Genomic DNA, 21,452 nt, shown 5'->3' on the forward strand with positions numbered 1-21,452 from the left:
CTGTATGTGTAAATGTATTCGATTTCTAATTCAGTTTGTCCAACTGATAGGGTGTGGAGATAACAGATTATTTTAATAAAATCACATTGAAGGTCTCAGTTGTGCCGCTGTAATATAACACTCAGTCTTACATATTCCCACATCGTATTATAGCTGCAAAGAAACAAGAGTGAACTTTCTTCCCTTGTGTTTTACATGATGTCTCTGACCTTCTTCACTGTCACTTTGGCTCAGAGCTTAAATCTCTTTTGGTTTCGTTCTTTATTGCCTTTTCGATTGTTCTCCTGAATCGCATCTCTCTCTCTCCGACTCTCTCTGCATTGATTGAGGAAAAACCCTCCCTGTTCATCCCAGAGCTCATTCTCTTTCCCAGCTTCGTTTTCTGCTGCTGCAGCTCTGACCTTTGACTGTGCCACTGATCGGGAAAATTAGCGACGCCTTTGCACGTTTGCTCGAGCGCAGATGTGGTTCAGATCGTCTGAAATCCTCCGTTTCCCTTCCAGACGAACAGCTGCCAGTGAGCTTTTATCAGAGCAGGCCATGGCTGCCCATCGAATCATCAGAGTGACGAACAACAACCACGTCCTCCCTCGCTGCAAGTCTGAAGGGACGCTCATCGACCTCAGTGAAGGGGTCACCGGAGCCAGTCTGAACGATGTCAAAGGTTAGTGTTTAAGTGCTGTAGCGACATAGAAATCTTGGATGTATTCCTAGGATCCATACCATCATACTATACAATACACCAGGAAAGAGATTCAGTGTGTCTGAATGTCAAATGTAATGCGCCAAAAACACTGGATTTTGCTATAATGAATGCATTATTAAGACAAATAACTGTTTCCCAGTTGTATGCATACACCGAACAATCTGTATGGTGCCTTTAAAGAGTGTTTACTCTCCTTAGATGTTTTGCCCCTTTCAACATTGAATCATGGTCTATTTAATTTGTCGTTTTTGACAAGAAATTGCATAAAAGAAAAAGCAATTTATGTCAAAGCAAAACCAGATTTTTTTAAGGTAATGTAAAGTAATTAAAACATAAAATGTAAATAAGTGGTTGCATAAGTTTTCATTCCCATTAAAGTGACTCGCCCAGTATCTTAGGCTTGTAGCTCCTTCAGAGGAGTCATGGGTGTCTTGGTTGGCCTCCCCCACTAGTCTCTTTCTTGCTCCGTTTTTTTAGAACGTCCTGCTCTAGTCAGATTTACAGGTGTATCATATTGTTTTCGTTTCCTAATTATAGATTTAATTTTACTTTGAGAGACATTCAGTGACTTGTAGATTTTTTTTATCCATCCCTTGACTTGTGCTTTTCAATAACTTTCTCATGGAGTTGTTGGCAGTGTTCTTTTTTCTTCATGGTGCAGTTCTATCCAGGAGTGTTTCACCTGTGACTGGACATTCAAATACAGGAGTCTTTATGCTATTTACCATTACTAAAATGACTCACGAGACGTGTTTGAAATGGAGATCATGTGAGTGCAGTAAATGTGTCTCAGGTGACTGTAATAAAAAGACACCTGTACTGGAAGATCCAGCCAATGGTCACCAAGACATTTATGACTCCTCTGTAGGAGTTACCAGCTAGCATATTACAGTTGCTTGTTTTACATTTAATATTTTTACTTAATTGACATTACTTTGTAGAAATTAGTTTCGCTTTGACACTTTTTTTTGTGAGAACTAAGTTGACCATGACCCACTGTTGAAAAGTAATAAAAATAAAAGGGATCAATAGTTTTTATAGACACTTCACTTTGTTGGGGCAGTTGTAATATGTAATGAAAATCAAGAGGAAAAATTTGAGATGCAGACTCTGCTCTGGAAGGTACAAGACTGATTAATTACTCAGTATCTCTATAATGTGAATAATTTGTTGTTTTAATTACGTGCTTTTCATCTTTTTGCAATTGAATTATGCAGCTGAAAATGGCGTTATCTGGCTGTTTAAATTTTACTGGTTTCACTTCATTACAGCTTTGTTTACATGCTCCATATACTCTAATGAGGTGGACTAAAAATAGTAACATGCAGTTCATCTCCTCATACATACCTGAAAAAAATCAGGTTGGGTTCAGATGATTAGAAATAAGCTTGAAGTTGTTTTGGAGGTATTTTTGATTATTTTTTCCATCATAAGGACTGAACCATTGACCCACTTTTACACAAAAAACTCTGTGTCTAATCCATAGTGTTGCAGACAGATTAGTTAAACCAGTCCATTGTATCTGTGTCTGATTATAAGACAAGCGCTGTTAACCGCATCACAGCGAGTAATCAGTCAATATGTGATTAAGTGCACTTATCTAAAGCAGGGCCAAACCTATTATAAAACACTTTGCAATCAGGACAGATAAAACTGTGATTTCTTTCCTTTTTAGTGCCTTCTCCCAGTGCCTTAAGGCTGGACACTTCAGCCTCCTATGGAGCTGCACAGGAGGTGGTCGCCATAAAGGATTATTGTCCAAGCAGCTTTACCACGCTGAAATTCTCCAAAGGCGATCGCCTTTATGTGCTGGACACGTCAGGTGGAGAGTGGTGGTATGCCCACAACAACACAGAAATGGGATACATCCCAGCCGCCTACGTCCAGCCGGTCAACTTCAGGAACTCTTCGCTTAGTGACAGTGGGATGATCGACAGTCTAGGGGAGGGGTATGAGGACGGGTCGAAGGAGTTTGGAGGTCTCGGGGAGTGGACGGGAATGAGTCTGAAACCCTCCACGATTTACAACAGTCCTTTCTCTGTGAACCCCTTTATCTGCCCGTTAGATCAAAATTGCAAAGATATAGGTGTGAGGAACTCTGCGGATCTTATTGTCTTTGACGCTCTGGCATCTCCTTCATCCTGCACTGACTTTAACACTGGTACAATCATGAGTAATGGGTTCAGCAGCTACCATATTAACAACACCAATCCCACCAGCCCCATCCAAGAGATTGGACCTAACCTTCACAGGGATAATCCATTTTTCAGGAGTAAGCGCTCCCACAGTCTGTCAGAACTGTCTGTCCTGCAGGCGCAGGCAAATCCAACATTACCTTCTTCTGGGTTCTTCACGGGCCTTAAGGCTCCAGCGCCAGAGCAGTTTCAGAGCAGGGAGGACTTCAGGACCGCTTGGTTGAACCACAGAAAGCTCGCCAGGTCTTGCCATGACCTCGACTCTCTGGGTCAGAGTCCCGGATGGGGCCAGACACAGCCGGTGGAGACCAACATAGTGTGCAGGTTGGACAGTAATGGAGGGGTTGTTCAGCTTCCAGACACCCAAATCAACGTACACATCCCTGAGGGCCATGTTAGCCACGGAGACTACCAGCAGATCTCCATGAAAGCCTTACTGGACCCTCCTCTGGAGCTCAACAGTGATCACTGCTCTACCGTCAGCCCCGTGGTGGAGATCAAGCTCAGCAACATGGAGACCAAGTCCTTCATCACGCTGGAGATGAAGGTGTCGGTGGCTCTGAAGAAAGAGAGTTGCCACTCTGCTGAAGTGCTTTGTGTTCGAAGTGATTGCAAAGAAGGGCCTTACACACCGATCCCTAATGCTTACATTTACAAGGACACCGTCCAGGTGCAGCTGGACAGTCTGGAGCCTTGCATGTATGTGGCTGTTGTGATCCAGTCGCAGTATGTCAGCCGCAATATGACTGTTTGGGACCATGTACAGAGGAAAGTAACTCTGGGTGTATATGGACCGAAGCACATTCACCCTTCATTCAAAACTGTTGTGGCCATGTTTGGGCATGACTGCGCCCCCAAAACCTTGCTGGTGAATGAGGTTGGCCGGCAGGCTACCTCGACCCCGCCGGTGGCCCTCCAGCTTTGGGGGAAGCACCAGTTTGTGTTGGGATACCCTCAGGACCTCCAGGTCGGATTGTACTCCAACATGTCCAACTACCAGGTGAAGGCGAGCGAAGGCGCCGGGGTGGTTCGTGGATTTCAGGTAAAACTGGGGAAGGTCAGCAGGCTCCTGTACATGATCACGTCACACAACCCCAGCAGCATCTCCGACTTCACTCTCAGGGTCCAGGTGAAGGACGCCCTCGACTGCATCCTCACCCAGTTCTGCGTCCAAACTCCGCAGCCGCCGCCAAAGACCGGAACGAGGATTACAGGCCAGAGGAGGTTTCTGAAAAAGAAAGAGGTGGATAAGATCATTCTCTCGCCGCTGGCTGTCACCTCCAAATACCCAAAGTTTCAGGACAGGTGTATTATGAACCTGAAATTTGGCAAATTGATCAAAACGGTGATCAGGCAGCACAAGAGTACGTATCTATTGGAGTACAAGAAGGGGGATGTTATTGCTTTGCTCAGCGAGGAGAAAATCAAACTGCGAGGGCAGCTGCGGACCAAAGAGTGGTACATTGGATATTATCAGGGGAAGATGGGGCTTGTCCACGCCAAGAATGTTTTGGTTCTGGGTAAAGTCAAGCCTATTTATTGGTGTGGTCCGGACCTAACCACCACAATGCTGCTGGAGCAGATCCTGAAGCCTTGCAAGTTTCTCACCTACATCTACGCGACAGTGAGGACGGTTTTAATGGAGAACGTGGGTAACTGGAGGGCGTTTGCTGACGCATTGGGATATGGGAACCTGCCGCTGAATTATTTTTGTCGGACTGAGCTGGAGAACGAGCCGGAGAAGGTGGCGTCGGTCTTGGAGAAGCTCAAAGAGGAGTGTACCAACATGGAGAACAAGGAGAGGAAGTCCTTCCAGCGGGAACTAATGATGGTAAGCCATTTAAGTTTCAGTAGTGCACTGTTGCATATGACATCAGATTATAGCCACTGTAGATTGACGAAATCATTATAGAGCACAGGAAGGGAGTTAAATTCTAAAAAGAAATTCCAAGGTAACCCAAGAATCCAAAGCACGAACATGTGTTAGCAATAATTTCTCTCCTGTACTTACTATAGATACTTTACTGCTTACATTTTTCATTTGCTGATCTATATCTAAACAGGCTGCACTTCAAAGTCACCTGAATTAGGGCTGGATCCGAATATCCGAATATTCGTTCGCTATGGCACTATCCGGATATTAATTTTGGTATCCGAATACTTACGTTACCGGGCGGAAAGAATATGCGACGTTACTGTCTTCCCTCCGCCTTCGGCCCACATCGGCACTTATCGGCTCATCTCGTCGTGTGATCACATAAACATATACACATATGTCTATAACATATACACATATGTATGTGATCACCCCCTCCTCTCCCCAGACGAAAAGATTCTGAGCTCGTCTCTTCCCTGCGCCTTCGGCCCACTTCAGCTCATCCCGCCGTGTTCTTCGGCTCATTTCGGCTCAAACATAGAGGACCCATATTTATTTATTTAACTATCTGAATCTTACTGGATTTTCAACTTGCTGGAACCAAACATCTAAACCAACCAAAACAAAGCTTACAAATGTGAAATTTCATGAATATCTTGTCTCATTTAAAAATATGCCAAAAATTAACGGTTGGCTCCAACTAGATTCTGTAAAAAACAAAAAATTCTGAACTCTTCAGAATTTTCGTTCCCCCCCCGTCGGATGTCACGGGGCGGAACGAATATTCGGATATTCCTCTTTAATAGGGCCCGAATATTCGGAGGCCAGAAACCACTATTCGGACCAGCCCTAGCCTGAATTTATGTCAAGTGCCTGTTAATATTAACTGAGTCGTGAATGGCTCATCAACTGTGTCAAGAAGCACAGAATTGTTCATTTTTAACAATATCTATTAGGGGAAATAGAAAAAGGCGAAATAAAATTCAAAGATGTACGAAATAAAAAACGCGAAGGGGCACCACACACCACTGAGACTGATAATTTTTGACCCTTCTCGGCTACCGTAGCAAAACACTTGTTTCAAAATGGATGAAGACGAGGTTGAGGAATTAGCTGATGCTCCTTCGTCAAATAAATCGGTTGTGTGGACCTATTTTGGCTTCCTATGTAAACGACGAGAGAACGGTGAGAGGATTGCAGATAAAACAAAAACTGTGTGCAAAATATGCCCTACAGTTTGCCGTATACTGCGGCGAGTACAACTAGTTCACAGTTCAGACATTTATAGGTCTAGACTGCAGCTCCTAGGACTGCTATTTGTTTTCCTTTTCATTCAAGAATGTAGTTATCCTGATTGTTACAACAACAAAACACTTTTTTATTGAGATTTTAATGTTTATATTTGCACTGTAGTCTAAATAAGGGGGGGAAAATTACAATTTTGTTTTTTTTCAAAGAGCATTTATTTTGTACTGATGCAGCATTATTTTTTGTATAAGCATAAGGTAGACAATAAAGAAAATGAGATTTTTGCGTAACTTCCTATTGTTGGGGATTTTGTTTAATCTTTATTTCATATCGTGAGTCCTGTTTCGTATTTCGTATTATTTCGTGAGTTGACCATTTCGTTACACCCCTAATATCTATATATTTAGGATATATTTTTAAAGATGGCATTTGAAATTAAGTGATTTGGATGAATTTTCACAATTATTAGCTTAATTTTGATAATTTTTGCTGGTGGAAATGCACAGAAAATTGATCATTGAAGGTTTTTTTTACTGTTTCTGACTCGGATTAAGAGTAGGTTTTGGGTTGTAGTTGGTAAACACGCTGGAAAAAGTGGAACATTTTGCATACATAATTTTCTTTCCACATAGAAAGTCAGAAAGTGGACATTCATAGTTACAGTATTAAAGAAATCATGCAAGATTTGTCTTTACGCTTACTGAGCGATAACCTTGAGGCAGAAATACACATCAGTGCATTGAAGGGATTTTGCCAAGATTTTATTGTGCAAGTTGATTTTACGACCCATTTCCACAGAAGTAGCAGACTTTGTCATTCCCACTGGCCACCAGCATTTTCACTGTGAACTAGCTGAAGTTTGAAGTTGCAGAAAAGCAAAAACAAGTCCACCTGGTTTCCTCTGTAGTGCATCTTATGTTGGATTTTCAAGGCCTTAGTCTGGTCCCGTTGGGTTCTCGAATGAGGACAGCTGCTTTAAGTTCCTGCTGAGTGCAAAACACTTAAAGTTGTATGTTTCCCATTTTAAAAATTCATTGATGTTCCTTCTTTTGATTTAGTTGCGTAACTGCGTTTCTTTTTCTCGATGTAGAAACCTCAAAAGTGGCCTCAGAAGTTGTCATAATGTGGGGCTGAAAATCTGTTGGTTATCTAAAGTTCAATGAGTTATTTAGCTCAGAAAAAGTTTCCAAAAGACAAAGTTTTAGATTCTCCTGTCAAAAATGAAAAGAAACATTTGGGTTTAAGTTCACAAACGCTGAATTGTTCATTCCTGCATAATTGATGCCATTCCTCTGTAATTCCTCGGCTGTTAGAGGCTATTGAAAAGTACATTCATGCTCAGCATTTACTGCCCAGATAAATATAAATGTCAAAACAAACTGTCCTGCATTAACATAACAATAAGCAGTCGGTTTTATTCATAAATAATTCACATGACAAAGTAAGAGAGGACTGTCGGTGTCTCTTGGCTGGCTGCTGCATCATTAGTTTTGCTTTGTGTTGGCAAAAAAGTCACATTCGTCCAACAATCGGAGTGTTTTATTGATCACGCTTTCTTTGCAGTGGAGTCGTACAGCGTGAAACAGTGAGCACTGGAAGGATTCGGTGTTCACTCTGTCACATGAAAGGTAAACAACTTGTCTTACAGCCCGAGGTGGCTCGCAGTGAAAACAGCCGTCACATAAAAAATGAAGCAGGAGGCTTGGAGAAGGAGAACCCTGCAAAGGCGAAGCACAGAAATGAAACTGAACAACTGCAGCTGGGCTGGAAGCAGCTCTGTCAAACACACGGGCCTCGATGTGCTTCTCCTTCTCCGACAGCGCCGGCACCCTGCGGGATGCAAAATGGTCCCGAGACATTTCCCTCGCCAGACGCCATTATTCAGAAAGTACTTCAGCAGAAGCAACTGCTGTTTATCCAGACCGAGTCGGTGGAGCGTGTTTGCAGTGTTGTTGCAGCTCGGTGCAGGTCGGAGCAGCCGGGGGTAAAGTGCCTCGCTAAATGGGACTTTGACAGTAGCTATTAAAGTAAAGGAGAGCGTTACTCATTTGCCGTTGATGCACTTTACCTCAGGGTGTCACCCAGAACAAGTCACCTGAAACTACCTCTGCCTGTTTGGCTGTGTCATTTATGTTTTTTTAAAAGGCTTTTATTTTGGCGGCTTCTTGCTACCTGCTCAAAAATTGCCTCGGTTTTCTTATCTCCAAACCCGGCCTCATCCTTGACTCTGCCGAGCTCCGTTTTTATTTTATTTACTGGAAAATGAAACAAGGACACTCTCAGGTGTCCTTCAATGAAGTCCCGCTATTTTCTTCTGGAGCCAAAAAACACTTTCATCACCGAGGACGCTGTCGAGCTCCGTCCCGCTGACCTCGATGGAACGATTTGTCCACACAGTTTAAAGTGCTGCAGCACATTGTTTGGCTGGCCGTTAATCTCTGATGTGACGCTTTTGGCAGCTGCAGAAAAAAATGATTTTGACCCCTTTTTTTTTTTCTTTTGACAAATTACAAAACACTGATTTCATTCATTCAGTGTTTTGTGTTGCTTTTGGAGGCTGTTCAAACTGCACCACATTAAAGGTTTACAAAAGTTGCAATTCTTTAATTGCTTGTTGCCAACACTGGAAAAAGTGGTGACTTCTCTCCGCTCTGCCTGTAGTTCAGCCAAATAGTTTCAGAATTTTTGTCACATCGCTGTTGGTCACATTTCAGTCATTCATGGCTTTTCAGTTGTGCTGAAGAGTTCAGAATTTTTTGTTTTTTACAGAATCTAGTTAGAGCCAACCGTTTATTTTTGGCATATTTTTAAATGAGACAAGATTTTCCACGAAATTTCACAATTGTAAGCTTTGTTTTGGTTGGTTTAGATGTTTACTTCAAACAAGTTGAAAATCCAGAAAGGTTCAGATGGTTAAATGAATAAATACCGGTCCTGCATGTTTGAACGATGTTTGGCTGCATCACAACAAGAATACATTAGATGATATTTCAGTATTTTGAAGGCTGACTGATGAGGCTTTTGGTTTTTATGTTACTATTCGTGTTATCTTCTTCCCTCTTTCACAACAAATACATTGAGCTGGGGATTCATCTACATCTTCCAATCCTGTAAAAGGACTCTTTCACTCACCGTTTAATTTTTTTTAACTAACTTTTTCGATTTTTGGGGCGTAAAGTATTTTTGTTTGGGCTTTCGGTTTGGCAGTTTGAGGCCAGCTTTCATTGAAAAGTAGACCCTTTAAAACAGATTTTTTTTTCCTCTTAGCTTTTATGAGAAACATCTGAAACTTCTTGCCTCCCGCTGTGAAAACTCCCCCTGCAACGTTTTACCCCAGACAGCAGCAGGGAACGAGGCCTAGTGAGTCGAATTACCAAATCTTCTCAAAGGGAAAAAAAAAAGCTTGTCTTGTATAATTACCCCGTAAAACATTCCAACACAGGGAACCTCTGGCTTCAAAATCCTCGATTAGCGAACAAGGCGCTCTTTGTTTTCTCTTAATAATGCGGCTCGGACAAAAATACACAAATCCACATTAATCTGTGTGTCTTAATCAGACATGAAGGAGAAACAGTGGGATTAAATTACCCAATATGTTCTTGCGACGTGTGCAGGAGTCAAGTTCAGGAGCCTTATTATTCACCAGAGATCACTTATGTATGCTAATCAGCTCGCTTAGAAGAGGACGGTCGAAGGTTGTTGATCGATGAGGAGCATAAACTCGAAGGTGACCCACAGAGAGGCCAGATGAGATATCACCGCTTCATCCCCCCCCCCCCCCCCCCCCCACCCCCCCAAGGTTTACGTAATGAGAGAGGAGGAAATGGATTCGGTGGGTGGGAGGTGAGAGACGATACAGGTGGAGAAGAAAGAGTCCAGACACACCTGTATTAGAGAACAGGGTGCGGTTTTGGAAAGTTGGAAAGTTCTTGCAAACAGTTAGAGAAGAAGATCGATGCCACTCTGGTCTGTATGTTCAATACAGAGCTTAAGCAGTGAGATGATTAGCTTAGCTTAGCATAGAGAGCTAACCAGGCTAGTTACAGCATGTTACTTGCTCTACAAACAATTTCTCGTTTTTAATTTTCACTTTATGTATGGACTAAATGAACAAGATATAATGTAAGCAATGCAAATGAACTCTTTAATATCAGTCGATATCACTAACAGTTCTTTTTTATGGCGCTATTTCGGCTAAATATCAACAATACAAAGCAAAAATTTTAATTTATCCACCTTGCTTTGATTTTAGCACAATCTAAACTAGTGCTTACATATTTTTTTGGTTTATTTTTTAGATTTTCTACTGATATTTCTCTCAAATGTTTGCAGTATACTCTTTGCGGGTGTAACAATGCAAATTTCTCCACTGAGAGACTAATAAAGGCGCATCATATTGTAGACAGGCAACAATGAAAAACACACTGGAACTGACTTCCAAACTGAACAACAATTTAAAAATGTACCAGCGATGGACAGTTCACGAAGACAAAAAGAAAACGGTATGATAGAATCTTCAATAGTTCAAACCACAGTTAAAGCGAGCGCTTTACGATTCTAAGTTTTAACCTCACCATGGTTGCCCTCCAGGTTTATTCGCTTTCTTTTTTGTTTAACGTGTTATTTATTGAGATTAATGATTGTAAATGTATTTATTCGTTTATGTACCTCCAGCTTTATTATCCGGGCCTAGGATAAAGAAATCTCACAGTGATACACAATTAATGAAGAAAGTAAGTTGAGGTAAACTGACCGAACATCAATAAGACGCCATCAATAAACAAGTGTTTTCATGAACTTTAGTTGTCAGAGGTGTATGGAGAACCAGGGTGAAGGTTTTTACTATTTTACTGAGGTGTGTTTTTGAACTGAGGCCAGTCTTTATGCTAAGCTAAGCTAACCTGCTGCTAGCTCTGTACTCAACTGTCAGACTATGCTTTATGTGGCACCAAGTTGTGCTTTTAGTTTAATTGAGCTCAAGTGGGAATATTTTCTTATTGTGTGACTTTTTTACTCTAAGTCCACATAGCAGCAGAGCTCTCTTTCCTGCTTCTATTACTTTTTCACATTAGCACTCATTACAGGAAGCCTGAGCTGTAACAAGAAACAACCCTTTTGATTTAAACCACTTAGACCTCTGTGCGGTTTATCATTTTATCTATAATTTAAAGCCTATGCACTGAAGCAACTTTATATTCCTCCACAGCATTGTGTTAAAGTCGGTGTTTCATTGATCCGGTGGAGAGAAAAAATAGCCAAAGTGGCAGTTTTAGTTTGTTTGAATCTCTGCAGCTAAAAAATCTCGACTGCCTTATGATGTGTCCAGTGTGTGATGACAAATAAACCCTTCATGATGCCAGCCAGAGTGTTTTGATAGCACCGAGGCGAGGTGTAAGCAGTTGAAAGGCGTGCTGGCACAGCTGGATTTTTCTCGATACAGCTTGATGGCAGCAAAAGGCTTTTTTTCCCCGTTTGTACCTCAGTGATGTGCTGAAACCGCAGTAAGAGCCTCCTGCTGCTCGTCATCTTAACCAGCTCACAGAGGCTTTTCTCGTGTTCCTGCTTTGGTTTTACTTGAAGCTGATCTGCTTACGTAATCAGCCCAAATATATCCATATCTTTTTGTGTCGGCCGGTTTTCAAGTGAACAATGGCACCGAAAACAAAGCCCCGCTAATCTTTCCGTCTTTAGTCTCCTGCATGACCACACGTGTTGAGCTAATCGCTTTAACGCAAGACATGGCTTTGCCTCGTTGTACACAAGAACTTTGAATGTACACAAGTGACACTAGAAAGGCAACAAGCCGCTCAATAAATAGGACGAAAAGCACTTGTTGGGTCAAATAAAATCAAACCAAAATAGCTAATAATTTTTTAAAAATGAACCAAAGATTGTGCAAAATAGCTCAAACTTACCCAAAATGCTTAATAGTGTTTCCAAAAATACTCAAAACTTGACCTGAATAACTCAAAAACTGTACAAAAACCTGTTCAAAATTATCCAAGACCCGTGTTTGAGTCTGACTGCAGCAGAGTCTGTGACATAGAAATGATCATTGGTACTCTGGATGTGTTTCTGTTTGTTCAAAATAACAAAAATAATGTTCAGGAGGAGCCAAATATTGTGCAAAATAGCTCAAAAGTATCCAAAATGCCTTAAAATGTTTACAAATTGGCAAGAAAGTTGCCCCAAATTTCCAAAATTGCTCAAAACTTGACCAAAATAACTCAGAAACTGACCAAACACCAGTCAAAATTTTCCAAGACCTCAAAAAATCAACCAAAACTACCAAAAAAATGTTCAAAACCTGTCCAAAATTACCCAAGATCTCAAAAATTGAACCTAAACTACCAAAAATATGTCCAAAAACCTGTGCAAAATTACCCAAGACCTCAAAAAAATCTACTAAAACTACCAAAAAATGTTCAAAACCTATCTAGAATTACCCAAGACCTCAAAAATTCAACCAAAGCTACCAAAAAGTCCAAAAATCTGTCCAAAATGACCCAGGACGTCAAAAAATATCAACTAAAACTACCAAAAAATGTCCAAACACCTGTCCAAAATTATCCAAGACCTGAAAAATCAACGAAAACTACCAAAAAATTGTCCAAAATTACCCATGACCTCATAAATAATCTACTAAAACTACAAAAAAATGTCCAAAAAAACTGCTGTAGATTTGCCATTAAAACTATGAGACATCCCATAATACTGATGCTCAATGCTGGCGATGCAGAAACAAAAGCAGGATTTGGTGTCAGATTGTTACACCTGGAGTGTAAAAATGTGGTAAAAATGATCTGGTTGTAGTTTTAACAGAACTCAAATGTGTTTCTCAACCCTGAAAAATTTGTTTTTCTATCTGCTAAAAGGATGAAACTATGAGGCTCGGAAATGATGAATGTAAATGACCTAACAAATGTTATTAGTCCTAATTATTTAGCAAGAGGCTTCACCTCCTCGTGTACAGCAGAGTAAATATATTATAGTTTTAAAACAGTAGAACAGCTGCAGTTTTACTGTTCAAGCTATAAATCATGCTGAACAAAAACATCATTTTGGATTCAGATTGATACCTGGAGTGGACGTAAAACCGATTTGATTGCAGTTAGTAACAGAACTCACGTGTTTTTCAGCCCTGAAAATTTAATAAGTTTCACTGCTGGACCGATGAAGGTTATGAGGCTCAGAAATGATGGAAAAAGTCACATGAATTTCCTTTAGCTCTGAAAATCTAAAGGTTAGGCTTTGCATGGCCTCATGAAATACAGTAAAGTTGTTGCAGATAAAAGAATCAGCTGATTCACTGACAGATTTTTTTATTGAATGGCCTTGTTTGTCTTAAGTTATGGAGGTGCTTCAGCTGTATTTGCCCTCTGGACAGCCTGGAACATTTAAAAAGAGTCGGTTCAGGGTTTACGACTCCCCTCTCCTCCACGCCAGCCGACAGGTGTTCCCATATGAAATGTGAGCCAGCATTGATCAGGACGGCACTGGAGGCCCGGGGGGCATCCGACACCGCCCCGGCAGATCTTTTAACGTCGCAGATCGAGTTACAAAGGCAGGAGGACAAAATGAGAAAGCCGTCCCTTGTGCTCGTCAGCGGAGGAGAGCGTCGTTTAATAATAGATCCCTGCACAGAGGCGGAGAGAATCGCTCCTGCAGGGGACGTAATCAATCCTCCTATCTCAGAAAACTTCAGTCATAAAACTCAGCAGCACGGCTCGGAAAATAAGTCTTCTTCAGAGATGCACCTCCGCCTCCATCCCCTGTGACAGCCAGTAGAAATCATTTTTAACGTTGGACAGATCGACTCAAAAATTCACCAGAATACCTCAGACTTATCCAACATGCCTAAAAGAGTTTCCAAAATTACTCAAAAACTGTCAAAAATCTGTCCAAAATTAGCCCAGGCTTGGAAAAATTTACTAAAATGACCAAAAGAGAAACGTCCAAAATGAGTCCAAAATTTCCCAACCTACTGCAGACATATCCAGAATGCCTCAACACTTTTCTATAACCAACTTTGAGCATCAATATTATGGGATGTCTCCTATTTTGAACAGTAAAACTGCAGCAGTCAATGTCTATGACAGTCATAAAACCACTCATTGGTACCATTGGATGTGTTTCTGTTTCAGTTTGTCAAAAATAATTTTAAAAATGTTCAAAATGAGCCAAAGATTGTGCAAAAGGGTTTCCAAGATGACTCAGAACTAGACCAAAATAACCCATAGACTGTCCAAAAACCTGTCCAGAATTATCCAAGACCTGTAAAAATGAACCAAATAACCAAAAAAATGTCCAGAGTTGAATCAGAATTGCCTGAAATGACTGAACAATTCACCAGAATACCTCAGACTTACCCAACATGCCTAAAAGAGTTTCCAAAATTACTCAAAAACTGTCAAAAATCTGTCGAAAATGTGCCAAGACCTGAAAAACATTACCAAAATGACTCAAAAATGATCCAACCTACCCCTAACATATCCAGAATGACTCACAACGTTTGCAATCGATCTTCCATAACCAGCTTTGAGTATCAATATTATGGGATGTCTCATAGTCTGAACAGTAAAACTACAGGAGTTTAATGTCTATGACATGGAGTCATAAAAAGAGTCATTGGTACCATGGATGTGTTTCTGTTTTTGTCCAACATGACTAAAAAAAATTTCCAATAAATTTCAAAATATCCAGCCTCCCTCAAAATACTTTAAAACCTTTTCCAAAGTGGCAAAAAATTGCCCCAAATTCTTATAGATTCTGCAAACCTGTCCAGAATGTCTGGAAGTGTTTCAAAGCTTACTGAAAATTTGACCAAAATAACTCAAAAACCTGTCTAAAAATGATCCAAGGCTTTAAAAAAGGTTGTGTCTACAGATACGGAACCGTACCCGTAGCCCACAGCCTACGGATATGGCACTTTCCATTTGCCAGACAGATACGGACCCGTACGCGAGTCTCGCGAGTCAAGAAGCTGCTAACCACTGCAATCTGTTGAAAGGTAAGCGAAGGTTAAGGTTACGGTTAGTGTTAGGGTCAGGTTTAGGGTCCGTACCTGTAGTATCGATGCTACGGTCCGTACCGCGAGCGTCTACCGGGAGTCACGTGACCAGATCTCACGTATCTGATTGGCAAATGGAAAGTGCCATATCCGTAGTCCACAGGCTACGGGTACGGGTCCGTACCTCTAGCAACAACCTTTAAAAAAATGAACCAAAATGACCAAAATAATGTCTAAAGTTGCATCAAAATTGTCCAAAATGACTCAGAAATTCACCAAAATACCTCAAACTTAACCAACATGTCTAGAAGATCACTCAAAGCTTCACCAAATTAACTCAAAAACTGTCCGAGAACCTGTCCAAAATTATCCAAGACCTGAAAAAAATGAAACAAAATTACATCCAATTTGTTCAAAATGCCCCCAAAATCATCCAGCTTGCCTCAAAATGCCCTAAAACCTTTTCCAAACTGGCAAAAAAATCACCCTAAATTATCCAAAATTGCTTAAATTTATCCAAAAACCCTAGAAGATTGCTCAAAACTTCACCAGTTACACAAAAAAACTGTCCAAGAACTGGTTTAAAATTATCAAGGACCTGAAAAAATGAACCAAAATTTCCCCCAAAAAATCTGTAAAGTTCCTCGAATGTACCCGGAATGCCTCAAAACTTTTCCAATCAATTTTCCATCATCGACTTTGAGCACCAATATTCTGGGATGTTTAATAGTTTGAAGTCCCCTGTGACGGCCAATAAAATCAGCATGCCAATTAAGCCATGAATACTGAACAGCCGGCCTGATTATCCAAACCTGCTGCTGGTTTATTATACAGAAATGTGAGATCTTGTGCAGCAGGAAACCAGAAAAAAAAAAGCAGCCTGTTGTCAGTTTTACCTGCAGAGAACCAGTGAGGGTTTCTCAAAGTAAACCCTCCTGTCAGTTCCTGCTGAGAACAAGCAGCGATTGATCCGAACCGAGGAGTAAAGCGAAGCACAGTTTCATTAGTTTCATTCCACGCTGCAGCTAATAAGACATTTCAATCAAACGGTATCAGTTAGAAACTAAACCTAAGCAGAAACAGCAATATTTGTCTAAACAACCTTGAAGATTTGGTAAATTGGACTCGTAGCAGATTGATTTTTTTTCTCCCCCTTGCTTGAAGTGAGAAAACAAGCTGCTGTGAGGAAACACTCGGAGGTAGAAGAGGAGCTTTCAAACCCCAGGCTCCAGAGAGGATTTTCAGTGCATTTTAGGGGTTTATTTTTCAACTTTTCTCACGAATTTTCACTCTAGCTGCAAGGTCAATTACCTGTATTGTTTAACCGTGCAGTTTCTGGCTAAGTTTTACTCACTGTGGGCTCATTTTTCACTGCAATATAAAGTCCTGCACATCTATGGAACCAAAACAACCACGACTAGAAGCAGAGAGAAGTTTGAAAAGTCTTCTGACACAACTCAATGAAAATTTCAATGTAAGAAAGATGTTTCACCATGCTGTATCTTTCATCAACTTGCTTGTTTGTATACCGTTTTTTTTTTTTAGCCATGCTATGTTTATTTTATTGATCAAACATCTGCTATTTTTCTCTTAATCTCGCTTGTGAACACCGCCTGCAGTTCAACCGAAAGCACTCATGGCTTCTCATTTGAGTCATGGCGCACAGAATTTTTTTTTAATTATTTTTTTTACAAGTTTTGGTGAATTTTAACCTCTTGATGCCTATTGTCGCCAATTTGCAACATACTGTAGCATATCCATTCCCCCAATGGTTGGACCAGTCGGAGTGGGACTTTTTTTTTTTTAATATCTGTTCTTATTATTGTATATCTGTTCTATGTGTAATAGACAAATTAACACGATCCACTTATTTTAGCATTCAGCTAGAAAGCAAAACCATGCAAATTTTTTTAAAAATTGTAAATAAATTCAGGTGTTAAAAGAGGCACGTAAAGTCATTTTTAAGCCTTTTTTTGGGGGGAGCAGGGTTAAATTTAGCTAGCATCGTAAAATTTGAGAATGCGACAAGTTTTTCTGTTATTATAGTTTCTTCCACGAATAAAAGGTGTGATTTTGGCAATTTATCAATCCTTTTATTTAAAAAAAAGAGCAGGTTTTGAAGTACGGGGTTACATTTTTAGCGTTGTATATTTATATACGGTATATATTTGTTATGCTACAATGTCGGACGCTCGCATAGTTTCAGATAATGTGGTACATTTGTGTAAAAGGTGATCAATCTGAATCAAAAGCTGCTTTGAACACTCCAACAGCCACCACCTCATTCAGTGTTGCTCACAACCGCTGGGTGCAGGCTTCCGGAAATTAGCCAATCAGAGGACAGTGGGCTTTTAAGAATGGTGGCCTTTAAGAAACAGCTGCTAAAACAGCTGGTTTCAGACAGATAATGAGCTTGGAGGGGGTGCATAATGGAGCAGTGTGAAGAAAATATGGATTGTCTGAATTGTCAAGCTGGCGATAGTGGGATCCCAGAATAGAAACGAAGAGCGAAACGTCAATAAAATCGAGCCAAATTTTCACCTCAAGTCTGAATGTTGATTCGAACAACAGCCAGCACTTGAATCTTGAGGGTTGTAGTGAACTGTAAGCAGCATGAAGGAATACAAACTGATGAGTCAGAAATGTATTTTAGATAATCCTTCATTCAGTTTCACTACATGTGATTTTATCCAAAGAAAAAAGTAGCATCAGAATCCAAATGCTAATTCCTGCTGCATTAAGTAAAATGTACGAAAAGATCCAACTTATATAGAAATTGTTGAGTCTCTTGTGGTCTCCCAACGGATTCATTAAAGAGTTGCAGCTTGAATGAAGCTCATGTGATCATAGAAAGATCAAATTGTGTTTTCTAACATCACTTTAAAGGGAGTTTTGCTTACAGTTTGATGCTCTAATCTGTTTTTCCAGCGAGTTAAAGCTCCTCAACTGCTGTCTGAGCTCCTGTTGTTTCTCTGCTGGTTTGTTTTTGCTTCCCTTCCTCCTCAGCCTGCCTCATATTTACCTCTTTTCTTTGTCTTTCCTACCTGTCAGTGTAATCATCCACCCTGCTCCACCTCTCCTCCTCTAGTTGAAGCCTCTATTCATTAGCTGACAGCCGCCCGGTCAGCTGTCAGCTCCGTCTGTCCGTCTGCTTCGGGGCTTCCTGCGACTCTCAAACCGTTCGGATGCTTCGGCCTCTCTTGGAGCCGAGCGTCTTTCTATTTTTAGATCAGGTTGTTGGTTAATAAGGTGGGAAAAGCAACCAAAACCTGGCTGAGGATGGGAGATGGATGATGAAATGTGCTGTGGTTCGCATTCTGGCTTTTTTTTCCCCTAAAGTAATTCTGCAGGTTTCCAGACACTGCTTCCCTCCAGCTACCAGGAACAGCTCCATTCTTCCTACATTATACCGAAATGACATTTTCCTCCGAATGTCAACATCGTTTTTTTGTGCAGATGTAATTTTATGCTCCGCTCCAGCTCAGGCCTTGACTCATCTGACTTCGACGCTTTCAAATCTTCGCTCATTAATCACAGGCGACGTTTTTTGAAATGCAGATCAGAGCCAGAACACTTTCTCAGATGTATTTAAGTGAAGGAATATCGACTCGTGTGATTAACAGCGGCGCACGCTGAGCTGTTGAATCAGCTTCAAATGATTTAATGTCCTGGAAATACTGGCTTTAAATGTTGATTTAGGATTCATTTCGGCTAATAAGGCTGCAGGTGGGATTGAGTTCATCTAGAAATAACATGCAGATTTATCGTTCCCTGCAACTCATTGACTGATGGAGTAGACACACAAGATTATTCATTACTTTTTGAAGATTTTACAGCTTTGTTATCCACTTTAATGCTTTATAATTGGGTTTTTGATCTGCTTGATTGTATTTATCTTGCCTCGAACCCCAAAACTTGTGAGCAGATTTGAAAAGGAGGTTTTCTTTATGAAAAATTTGCCACAATTACAACATTTATTTGAACAAGAAACTTTGAAAACAGGATAAAAATGCTGGATTTTCAACTTTATGACAGTCCGTGATTTATCATGTGTGACTTGAAGTTTTGTCGTGAAAATGAATCAAACCTAAACCTGAAGTCTTGTTTAAAAATATACTAAAGCTAAGCCATTTGCACTTACCAGATTCTGCAAGAAACAAGTACTTCTACAGTCTTTGCCGCAGCCAAAAAGCATGACTGACTTTCCCCAGCAGTCATGTGGCAAAAATTCAGTTTTCGGCTGAACTGCAGGCTGTGCAGTGAAATGTCAATAGAATGTAGAGTCACCATTTTCTTGCAGTTTTGGTAAAAACTGTTGATTCCACTTTTTATTTTTCAGTTTTTGTAAAATAAGTTGGGAAAGAAATTCAACTTTAGTTTTTGCTTTTTGTGATTTCTTCCATTATAACTGTCCTATTAGCCTAGCTGCGCTAGACAACTCACGGCAACGAATTTAATTCTCTGCCAGGGTGGGTCTAGTTACCCTCCATAAGGCTCGAGGCTGGATTCTCCTAAAACTGGCCGGACCAATCACCATGAAGTGTAGAGTCAGAAGGCGGGCGTAACTAAGTGACGACAGAGGCACGACGACTCTGACAGAAACAACCGGCGCACAATAAACAGTTATCTGTCTACTCGGCTTTGGCCACAGCCCTTAAAGATTTGAAGCTAAAATTCAACTTGAAAGATAAACAAAGGACGGCACTGAAGTGTTTCATTGAAAAGAAAGACGTATTGGGACTTATGCTGACGGGATATGGCAAATCCTTAATATGCCAGTTGGCTCCGCTGGTTGGGAAGCTAATGGGACTTAGCCACAATCCGTCGGCACTCTAGGAACTACGTCAGCCTATTCGTTGCGCTGATTGGTTGTATACCTACCCAATTGCTGCAGAGTGATTTGAAAGACAACCTTTTAGCCCGCCTCCCTCCCTGTCGAGCGTTCCTAGACCCTTGTGTCTTAAGAACTGGGTCTAGCGTGGCTAGGCTAGTGTCATATTGCACAAACAAGACATTTCTGAGTTCTTTCTCCTTCTTCATTGTTCTGTTTCCACTGAGGTGCAGGAAAAATGAGTCCAGAATGAGGGAAAGAAGTGCAGAAAAAACCAACACAACTTGGGGTTCGGAGGTTTAGCAGTAAAGGAACTGATGCTGCTTTACATGTTTGAATGTGAATTTGAAAGTGGAGCTTTCATTTCACACTATTTATATACAAATAAATGTCATTAACAATTCAGGGAAATTTGCTTTTCTATTCAAAACACACACTGATGCAGAAGTTCCTGAAGTTCTCGGGTCTGTTTTGCGAGATAAATCGCAGTGCAGCTACTTTGATGGAATAAAGCTAAATATTAAATAAAGTGAAGGATTGATCTGGATTCCACGGAGGGACTGAAATGTAAATGACTCCAGCTGGAGCTGGAACAACAGCTGACGGCGTCCTTGGGCGAGACGTCGGCCTTTGACCTCCATCTGCTGCGGTATTGACGACGTCTCGGAGCGAAAAAAACGCGAAACAAAAACTCAGATTCGGTGTTTTCCAGTGGCTGCCCCGCTGACCTCTATGTCGAAGCACAAACCGCCTCGTGTCACTCTCCTTTCTTTAATCCTTTCCGGCTTGAAGCGCCACGCCTCCTGACTTCACATCATTTCCAGACATCTATATTTAGACTGACACCTGTGCGAGGCCTGAGTCAGCAGACGTCACGGCGAAAAGCCAGGTGGTGTGGAGAAAATCATTTATCATCTCGGTTTGGTGGGGAAAAAACACCGACCTGGACGCTGTAGGTCATTCAGGTTAATTAACTTTATTACAGACCTGCACGCTTTAATAGAAAAAGACAGAAGAGAGAAAAAAAGAGTGCAAAAATCCATCATGGTAATAAGGAGTTATAAGGTTTGGCAGATTATATTTAACTGATTTTATTTAATTCTAGCGCTTCGGAGCTGTTTATGAGGAAAATTCTCGAGATAAGTGTCACATTTTTAACCCTCTGAAGCAACATTTGAGTGATTCTTTGCTCCTGTCACATTTTTCTCACTGTTGGTTCATTTTTCAATGCAACAGAAACCCCTGCAGCTCTTTAGAAACAGAGTGACCATCAATAGAAGCAGTCAAGCTCAGAAATAATGTCTTCTGTGACGTATGAGACAGTTATGACGCCACTGCAGAAGCTTATCGATACGATGCCGCAGAGAATGAGTGCCGTAGTCAAAGCTAAAGGTGGTCCAGTGAAATATTAGAGTGCGACTTTTTTTTTTCTTTTTGGACGGGCGGTGTATTTTGGCACTTACATTCAAAAACATGCTTCCTGCTCTTGTTTCCTGTCTGTGTAAACACTGCCTGCAGTTCAGCTGAAAAAAAATCTGAATTTTTGTCACGATTGTTGTTTGCTGCTGAGTCACTAACGGCTTCAC

At 40.9% G+C, this 21,452-nt stretch overlaps 1 protein-coding gene across 1 annotated transcript in view; it reads left to right on the forward strand.

The window, feature by feature from the left end:
- Nucleotides 1-21,452, forward strand: part of sh3bp4a (SH3-domain binding protein 4a) — a 44,637-nt gene that overhangs the window by 12,108 nt on the left and 11,077 nt on the right. Inside the window, exons 2-3 of the mRNA XM_022210435.2 lie at nt 504-664; nt 2,382-4,732. Of these exons, the coding sequence (XP_022066127.2) occupies nt 541-664; nt 2,382-4,732 (2,475 nt within the window). The 5' untranslated portion in view covers nt 504-540. The remainder of the gene's footprint in view (nt 1-503; nt 665-2,381; nt 4,733-21,452) is intronic.

The sequence above is a fragment of the Acanthochromis polyacanthus genome, chromosome 22, assembly GCF_021347895.1.
Source record: "Acanthochromis polyacanthus isolate Apoly-LR-REF ecotype Palm Island chromosome 22, KAUST_Apoly_ChrSc, whole genome shotgun sequence".
Classification (NCBI taxonomy): Eukaryota; Metazoa; Chordata; class Actinopteri; family Pomacentridae; genus Acanthochromis; species Acanthochromis polyacanthus.